The sequence below is a fragment of the Stomoxys calcitrans genome, chromosome 4, assembly GCF_963082655.1.
Source record: "Stomoxys calcitrans chromosome 4, idStoCalc2.1, whole genome shotgun sequence".
Taxonomy (NCBI): domain Eukaryota; kingdom Metazoa; phylum Arthropoda; class Insecta; order Diptera; family Muscidae; genus Stomoxys; species Stomoxys calcitrans.
Window position 1 is genome coordinate 76087481 of NC_081555.1, and position 10199 is coordinate 76097679.

A 10199-nucleotide genomic window follows, 5' to 3' on the forward strand; every position below is an offset into this window, starting at 1 on the left:
TCTATTTAAATAAAAATTGTGTTTTACAGTCAAGAAATTTGCAACGATAATAAGACAACATTGATGTGCCCGCAGTGTGATCGTAATTGCGATTATTGGGAACTGAAGAAGACATGTACATTTTCGAAAGTGAACTATTTCATAGATAATAATATGACGGTTGTGTTTGCCTTTATTATGGCCATGTGGGGTAAGTTAAGAAACACGTTAAAAAAAAAAAACAAGTAAAAGCGTGCTAAGTTCGGCCGGGCCGAATCTTATATACCTTCCACCATGGATCGCAATTGTCGAACTCTTGCCACGGTAACTCTTCTCTTTTTAGGCAAACAAAGAATAAAAGAAAGGTTTGGAAGAATATCAAGGTATGGTTCATTTCGGACCATAATTGAACTGAATATTGGAGACCATAGTAGAAGTCATTGTGTAAAATTTCAGCCAAATCTAGTAAGAATTGCGCACTTAAAGGGCTGAAGAAGAAAAATTTACAAAGAGAATGACGAAATTAGTATACCCCCATCCTATGGTGGAGGGTATAAAAACAAAATATGTTATAAAAGATATTATTGAAAAGAAAGTGTGTACTTTGACATGAAATATGAAAACGGCTTTGTTTAAAAATATGGTATTTTTCAAGAAAAATTCAAACATTTCTTTTAAATTTATTAAGGCATAACAATCCATAATTACAATAAAGGAAGAATGGAGAGTACGACATTAACGTACATATGTAATGTCGTTTGACTTTAACGACATAACTCGATGGAGCGTTGACCACGACATCGCTCATCTATGTAAAGGCTTTTGCTAGATGGCTACAAAAGACAATTTCGCATTTGCTGGTCTTTCATTGATTTTGAGGCTACTCCATCTGTAGGAAGGTATTTAAACCACAACTATCCCGATTTTTCTTAGGAAGTTTACTTCTTCAAATATAAACATAATTTTCCAAGATTGTTACGGTCCATGTTGACGACCGCCGCGGGCTATTAGTTATTTAAAGGCACCAATAAAACTCCTTGTCATATTGAGTATCACAGGCACTAAGTATTTAAACAAGAGCCCGTCCTCTCACTGGGTCCACTGATTGCCCGGGCCTGAAATTGCAGTTACCCCTTATACCCATTTAGCATTCGACTAATCGCGACCTGTGGACGCCCCCGGTAGCTCTCAGTTGAACTTCTCCTGATAACGATGTTTGTGCAATTGTCGGGGATAGAATAGAAAATGTGTAGGGGTTTCTATCAAAGTTTGACTTAATGGGGCTTCCACTTATTATTCTACATATGATTAGTGAAAAGTAAGTTATTAGCGATTAGACGTTTCAGGTGTAGGCGTTATATGTAACTTGGCATAGCTGACCGTACCGAAAGTTTTGAACAAGACAACATGGTTTGCCTAGCAATATTCTAGAACATTGCGCAAATTCCCTGTCTAGTGTTTTCTCACTATTGTTAGATGAATCTTTGAGAAAACAATATGTTCCTCCATTATGGAAAAATTTTTTCATTAGTTTCCCCGGAGGAAACGCAGAGCTTAGCGCTTTTCCTAAACTTCTTCAAAACAAACAAAGTAACCTCGAAAAAGAAAATCTAAGTTAGGAATTCAGTGCTACTTACAAAATTCTTAATTGTTTTCCATACCAATCCCCCAAGTTGGTTCATGTCTGATGTGTCCCCATTTTAGTTCTGGTGTCTGTTAGCCGCAAAATACCGGGCAATGACATAGCAAATGCTCCAACGTCTTATCATCTTCCCCACATGCCCTACATATGCTATCACCGCCGCACCGATTTTCCTCTCACGATCCCGATCACCCCATAGGATTTTCGCCGTCCTACCGACAGTTTCGGTGTTCCACTGTGTTATATGCGTTTGTCGCTCACGCCCTTAACTCGGACTGCGTCGACCCTAAGGCTTCAGGTTAACTAAGTTTATTGACGGAAGTTCTCTGGCCCTCAACTCCAACTCCTGGCAGCAGTGCTTAGCACTCTACCTCAAATGTCGCGTCAGGTATCCGATCGGAAATCTCTTCCCTTCTATCCAAGTTTCCTATCGCCGCCTCGATTATACCCAGATAGAGTGAGCTGCTCCCATACTCAATCCATTCTCCGATCACCTTAAATTCCATAGCCGCAGTGGCTGTCTCACACATAATCTGTATGTCAATGGGTCGGATATCTAGAATAGTCTCAAGTGCCCTAGTGGATGAGGTCCTCATCGCTTCGCCTATGACAAGCCCACATGTTCTCTGAACCTGTTTTATGGTCCTTATGTTGCACTTTTTCTCCATAGCAGTCCACCAAACTACTGAGGCTTAAGTAAAGTTTGCTCTAATCATACTCCTGTAGAGCCAGTGGATTATCCTTGGATTCAGGCGTCATTTGGAGCCTACGGCCCATCTATATAATGGCCAACATCTGTGAGCCTTCTCAGTGCGCTCCTGAATGTGACACTTCCAAATAATATCAGGTTATGGACCGTTTTGGACAATACTTGGTTTGGACGTTGGAGAGCATAGAAGAAGTCATTGTGCAAAATTTCAGCCAAATTGAAAAAGTAAAATAGCGAGATCGGTTTATATGGAAGCTATATCAGGTTATAGACCGACTTTGACCATATTTGGCACGCATGTTGAAGGTCATAGAAAAAGTTGCACGTTGTACAAAATTTCAGCCAAATCGGATAAGAATTGCGCCCTCTAGAGGCTCAAGAAGAGATCGGTTTACATGGTAGCTATATCAGGCTGTTAACTATATGGCAGCTACTAATCGGTTTAGAATTGCGCCCTATGGAGGCTCAAGAAGCCAAGATCGGTTTATATGGCAGCTACATCAAAACATGCACCGATAAGGTCCATTTACAATCCCATCCGACCTGCACTAATAAGAATTATTTAAAATTTCAATTGCCTAGCTTTATTCCTTCGAAAGTTAGCGTGCTTTCGACAGACGGACGGATATGGCTAAGTCGATTTGTAATGTCAACACAATCAGATTTCGATGTTTTACAAAAGGAATGATGAAATTAGTATACCCCCATCCTATGGTGGTGGACAAAAAAAGAACCATTTTGGTTCTCACCACTTTGCTTGCTTGAAGTCTTTAGCTACGGGAGACAAACCATACGATTCTACCGTATATGACAGGCTTATTGTTTTAGTCAGTAACTCAACTCCCGGTTCATTAATATTCTTTAGCATCGATTAAGAAAATTCGTTGGGGTCCGGCGCTTGGAACGATTGGAAGCTACGAAAGATGTTTATCCTTCTACCGGGACTCGAGGGTGAATGTGCAGTAGACCTCAACTCACCAGTATTGGTTGAGTTCTCTCATTGAATTCTAGATTCAGTTGCCAGATTCTAAATTAACTGGGAATTGAACTACCGGAGGTAACCGTTACGCAGAGGTTATCATTTCCGCCTATGACGCTGAACGACTGGGTTCGAATCCTGGCAAGAACATAAGAAAATGTTTAGTTGTGGTTATCCCCTCGTAGTGCTGGCGGGATCTGTGAGGTAGTATGCTATATATACATCACGTAGCAGACATGCAAAAACTTCTCCTGAAAGTGGCGTCGGCCTGTGGCACGCCGCTCGGCAAGATATCTAAGAAAATAATGTCGAATACCACCACATTCATCTGCGAGTTCTGGAAGTTTTCAAAATTTGCTAAAAAATCTATACAATTTTCTATTAATTCAAATATAAAGTTAATTTACCATTTTAATTGTTCTTTTTCTTGGTAGCCGTTATTTATTTGGAACTTTGGAAACGTTATTCAGCTGGTCTGATACACCGTTGGGGTCTCACGGGCTACAATCATGAGGTGGAACATCCGCGTCCCGAGTATTTGCATAAACTTAGAAAGAATCGAAAATTCGCAAAAAAGCTGGAAGAGATGGATCCGGAAAGTGTATTCGAGCCCGAGGTGCCTTTTTGGACAACGAAGTTTATACCAAGCTTCACAAGTTACAGTATAGTGGTACTTTCGGTAAGCTTCCCTGACAATTAAAAAAAATTGAGTTTTAAAGTCATCTATTTTGTTTTTCTTCCACAGATATGCATATCAATTATTGCCATTTTCTCCATGGTTGTATACCGCATGGCCCAGAAAGCATCGCACAGTGTACTCGGCGATGTGGACTCTGCAACGTATAAAGTTATGGCTATGCCCTTCACGGCTGGTATCATTGATTTGATAGTCATATCAATATTGGACTACAGCTACAGTTACTTGGCTGTTAAGTTAACTGACTGGGAGTACTGTCGCACTAAAACTGAATATGAAGAAAGTTTGACGACGAAAAACTATGTTTTCCAATTTGTGAATTACTATTCTTCGTTATTCTATATCGCCTTTTTGAAGGGCAAATTTGTTGGTTATCCCATGAAATATAATCGCATTTTTGGTTTCCGCCAAGAAGAATGTAGCCCTGGTGGATGTCTCATGGAACTGTGTGTGCAACTTGTAATCATAATGGTGGGTAAACAGGCGGTAAATGGCATAATGGAAATGTTGGTGCCCTATCTTATGAAGAAAATCCGAAAGTTTATGACTCGTGTTGGCATTAAACGCCGAAGTTCGGAAGAGAAATTGGTATCGTGCAATCAATGGACAGAGGATTATCATCTAGAGCCATGGAGAGACAATTTAATGTTTGGAGAATATTTGGAAATGGGTAAGAATAAATACCATATGCATATTGCAATAACAAATGTTTTCTTTCTACTAAGGATTTTTTTTTTTTTTTTTTTTTTTTTTTTTTTAACATTAAACATATCGCTAGTTTGTTATTGACTCAACCATTCATTTCACAACTTGCTAGCTGACAGAATCAAATTTTATTTTACAAATAACTACCATTCACGTCCTTTTTTAAAAATTTCATTTCAAACTTACCATGTTTTGTAAGTTTGAATTTCGGAAACGAAATGTAGTGCAAATCCGAGAAAAATTGTGACTAATTTCACATATATGTGAAAATCGGGCAATGTCCTCATCTAACCAATTTCAATGATATGAAGCGGACATTGGCAGAGAAGTAGACAAGCCGTGACAAATTTCGAGCAGAACGCTTGAAAATTTTAGATACTGGAACAATATGAATATAATTTGGGCGATGGAAATATATATGGGAGCCATATCCAAATAAGATTGTATAAAACATTAGTCTTTAAGAATCAGGCGATAATTGAAGCTATTTCGGCCTTCTATGTATGCCCTCTCATTCCCCCATTGCCCCGGCACTCAAACTATGTAGAGTGTACCATACTGAGAAAAGTCGTTAATCTCCTCCAAACTCCAACACTATACCACCTCACACTTCTATGATTACCGGGATGTCCGGTGGCCGAACCGTATTATGGTATGGCAGTAGGAAAAAATATCTTAGTCCCTCGTTTATTCTTTTCTCCAGTTTTGATCTATCCGTGTAGCATGTACTTTGATCCATCCATGTAACATATACTTGTCAATCCAATACCATCATAGTCAAAGTGGCTGCCTCATATTGTTATTAGACATGTAGTATATGTTAATGGATAAAAGTGCAATGGTGCAATAATACAAAGCATCCCAGTAAAATTTGAGCCATCTAGCTCCATGGCCTCCATTGGCCATTTCATCCTAACTATAGAGAGATCAAATTTGCATAAATTCTGTATTTCCGGTTCTATTCATGATTTTGGAGGCTACTGTAACGCGGACGTTGGCATGTTCGCCTATGACGCTAAAAGCCTAACATAACCTATCCCCTCCTAATGCTGGCGAAATTTGCGAGGTAGTCTGCCATGTAAAATCTTCTATTCAAAGAGATGTTCCATTGCGGATCGCTGTTCAGACTCGGCTATAAAAAGGAGGAACAAAAATTGTAAAATTTAATGATCTCGCCCTAACAGGCAAAAAACTTGAAAAATGATGTCCCTTTACATTGAGTTTAAACTCGAATCGGAGAACACTCAGTGATATGTGAGAAGTTTGCAACTGTTCCTTAATGGAATCTTCTTGGGCAAATTTGCATTCATGACTTTTACCAGATTTCCGATTTGACTCCTCGAATACATTCAGGATTGAAAAAAAAAGAAAAAAACAAATTGGGGGTGCTCTTGCATTATGAAAGATGACTTCAAAACAATTGCACCCAAAGCATGAAAATGCACCTTTTGAAAAATTTGTGCCGCTATATTAACAAAATGGCGTTAAGTTCGGCCGGGTCGAACTTTGGATACCCACCACCTCGGGTGTATATGTAAACCACCTTTCAACAAGCAGTTATATCAAAATATCAAAATATATTCCGATTTGGACCAAATACTAATAAGTACAAGTCATTGTTCAATTATATTACAAAATATTGGTCCTTTTAGTAGATTTATCTAAAAATAAACCGATCTGAACCATATTCAACACGGATGTCGAAAAGCCTAACATAAGTCAATGTGTCAAATTTCAGTTAAATCGGATTATAAATGCGCCTTTTTTGGGGCCAAGACTTTAAATCGAGATATCGGTCTATATGACAGCTATATGCAAATCATGATCGATCTTGACCGATTTGCAGAAATATGAGGAGGGGTTTAACTTAACTCTCTGTCCCAAATTTCAGCAACATCGGACAATAAATGCGCCTTTTATGGGCCTAAGACCCTAAGCTATATCTAAACCTGGACCGATCTGAGCCAAATTGACGAAGGATGTCGAAGGGCCTAACACAACTCACTGTCCTAAATTTCAGCAAAATCGGATAATAAATGTGGCTTTTATGGGCCTTAGACCCTAAATCGGAGGATCGGTCTATATGGCAGCTATATCCAAATCTAGACCGATCTGGGCCAAATTGACGACGGATATCGAAGGGCCTAACACAAGTCACTGTCTCAAATTTCAGCAAAATAGGATATTAAATGTGTCTAAGACCCTAAATCGAAGGATCGGTCTATATGGCAGCTAAATTCAAATCTGGACCGATCTACGCCAAATTGATGAAGGATGTCGAAGGGCCTAACACAACTCACTGTCACAAATTTCAGCGAAATCGGATAATAAATGTGGCTTTTATGGGCCTAAGACCCTAAATCGGCCGATCGGTCTATATGGGGGCTTTATCAAGATATAGTCCGACATAGCCCATCTTCGAACTTATGGTTGTCTACATGCTTATGGACAAAAAGGAATCTGTGGATTTGCTTGAGGAAAAACTAAATCGATCCCAATGTCGGCATGTAAATAAGCTTTAAACGAACAGAAACAGGTCCCAAAAGTTTTGTTGTTGTGCTCTTTATTACTGTTTTAGGCATATTTTTCGTTGGGTTGGGTTTGCAATTTCGTGGGGCCAAACTCCATAGCGCCTCAGGATAGAATTCCTATTCAAGCCGGACAAAATTTTTCATGTGGACTTCTGTTGTGACTTCCAAATGCTTCCCTTTGTTTGCTGTCTTTAGAACGAAATATATTTATATCTTTTGAAAATTAATTTTTTTTTTCGCTTTCAGTAATCCAATATGGTTTTATCACCCTCTTCGGATTGGCCTTTCCCCTTGCTCCACTTTTAGCTTTGATCAACAATGTCATAGAAGTTCGTATGGATGCTGTAAAAATGCTTAAGTACATACGAAGACCGGTGGCACAGCGGGTACGCAACATCGGTGTTTGGTTTGGAATTATGACTGTTGTCACAAAGATTGCTGTTGCCTCGTGTGCCATGATCATAGCGTTTTCGACAAATCTCATACCGAAAATAATCTATAGACACGAACATCCCAACGATGAGGGATTGCAGGGCTATTTAAATTATACTTTGGCCTACTTTGAAACCAAAGATTACACTATAAGTCCTCTGTTGGGTGAATCCAAATATGGCAATGTAACAATGTGTCGCTATTCGGAGTTCAGAAATCCTCCATGGCATGGAAATCCGTACAAGCGACCTCTATTCTATTTTAAAATATTGATGGCACGTTTGGCTTTCATTGTGATATTCCAGGTAAATATTGCAATAAAAAATAAAATAATGAAATGTCTAAGAGTTATCAATCATAAATATTTTCTCGTTTTATTTTAGAATATTGTTGGCGTCTTGCAGACTCTCATCGCTTGGGCCATACCGGATGTTTCGGCCAAATTAGTGAGACGCATTAAGCGCGAAAACTTTTTGCTGCGCGAACATATTATCGAATATGAAAGGCGTCAGGCTAAAAAAGAAATTGAGAAAAAAATAGTCGACAAGGTCCACGGATTGACTTCCAATATCTTTAAGAGTGGTGTCAATAACAATCTCCTCAATAATGGAGTGGGGACATTCTCTGATCCCATCGAAGAAGAGGATGACGATGTTGTGCAGCTACGCAAACGCAATATTCAACAGGATGATGCAACACCTCTGTAGTTATCACTCAATATCCTCATAGCATTAGGCAAAGTAGTTCCAGTAACAGTAAGAGTTGCCATTGCCCTAACACAGCGTCATCAGACTATCCTTTACCGTTTTCTATTCATGATTTATCATTATTGGATGAGTCAATTTCATGATATTTTTTTTTTCTATCTCACCTGTCCTTTACATTTGTCTTTATATTGTTAATCAATTCCCAAGTGTTGTAAATGTAATTATTCTTAAATATTGTAAGGAAAATTATATGGTATTTAGTTATTTATCAGAAACATCTATGCTAAACATACAGCTACTTCTCTTCTACTATATCTATTTCTAATTTTATATTTTTTTACTTTTATTTATTTGTATTGATATTTGTTTAGAACGAAATAAGTAAAGCAAGAAAACCAAACTATTGTCAAAACTGAAAACCACAAGAAAGTACTTAAAGTACGAGTACTAATGTTAGTCTATATACACATAAATGTTAAGTTTAAAATTGTAAAAAAACAACAACAACAAATTATTGTAACTCACTCACATAATGCAGCTGAAAATATAGTTTCACACAAAAAACAAAACAGTAAAAAAAATACATACCAACAAATTGTTTATATATTTAATTTGCCTTAAAATAGAAATAGAGAAACAACCAAGCAACAAACAACAAAAACAAAAACAAATACACTCAATTTGCCTTAATATATACACTAAAGTTAAATAGCCAACCAGTCCATTTTTTAATGAATTTATTTAGTTTTGTATTGAATTTTGTACAGATGTTTGTAAGAAAGACAAAACACTAAAAAACATACACACCATTCAGCGCGCTCGCTCTCTAAATACATACATACCTTTGACCAAATATTAAACCAAGTTACAAATGGCATTCAATTTTTAGTTTTCGAGTCTGAATTTGTACATTTTCCACAAATGCACTTGGGCAGACAGAATCAGATAGTGATGCAGAGCCGATTCGAATATTTATCTATCTCTTCTCACTAAGTTTTAACACCCTTTCCCACAGTATTGGTGTAAGCTATAAAACCCCGTTTACACTGCACAATAAATCCGCATTTACGACTCTCGTCAGCTGATTTTACGAAAAGAAAACAGATGATCGAGCCATTAAATCCGGATTTAAAGAGTGTAAACGGGGTTTAAAATCATTTGATGAAATTAAATGATTCTCCAATTAGGATACTCTCTTGTGTTCTAATTTGCCGCTATCTTCCCGTCGTAAGCGTTGTTAACGGGGTTTAAAATCATTTGATGAAATTAAATGATTCTCCAATTAGGATACTCTCTTGTGTTCTAATTTGCCGCTATCTTCCCGTCGTAAGCGTTGTTAAGCGAAAACAAAAAGAAAAATAAAAAAAATAGTTTAATGTTATTGGTACAAAAGGTAGTAGTAAGCTTTATTTCCCTTCAATAATGTCGCAAATGAAGGAGGTTACAAGATTTAAACCTATCGATTTGCTTTTGAATGGCAATAAATCTTCTATCATAAAGATTGTGTTGAAACGAAAAATAATGATTAAATGGCTTTTACCCTATCAGGCAGAAAAATTAAAAAAAAAATAAAATTCGGTGGATCCCAAAACACGACTTCGAAAGGAACAGTTTGTGTGACGAGTTGTTGAAATTGTTTGGTGTCGTACTTCTTTCATAAGCCTCTTGCACTCATCGCAGAAGCCTTCGGAATCTCTTGTAATACTCTAAACGATAGTAAATGCAAATTCTTATACCTACTAGGATGGAGAGTATACCAAACTAGTCATTCCGTTAGTAACACCTTGAAATATTGATCTGGATCCCTATGAAGAATGC

At 37.7% G+C, this 10199-nt stretch overlaps 1 protein-coding gene across 10 annotated transcripts in view; it reads left to right on the plus strand.

Annotated features, from left to right (window-relative positions):
• LOC106093989 (anoctamin-2) overlaps positions 1 to 9090 on the plus strand; it is an 83815-nt gene extending 74725 nt beyond the window's left edge. For all 10 annotated transcript variants that reach the window (XM_059367423.1, XM_059367432.1, XM_059367431.1 and 7 more), the window contains 5 exons: positions 30 to 190; positions 3744 to 3988; positions 4055 to 4676; positions 7489 to 7979; positions 8058 to 9090. In XM_059367423.1, the coding sequence (XP_059223406.1) occupies positions 30 to 190; positions 3744 to 3988; positions 4055 to 4676; positions 7489 to 7979; positions 8058 to 8381 (1843 nt within the window). In that variant the 3' untranslated portion in view covers positions 8382 to 9090. The remainder of the gene's footprint in view (positions 1 to 29; positions 191 to 3743; positions 3989 to 4054; positions 4677 to 7488; positions 7980 to 8057) is intronic.
• The last annotated feature ends 1109 nt before the right edge of the window (positions 9091 to 10199 follow it).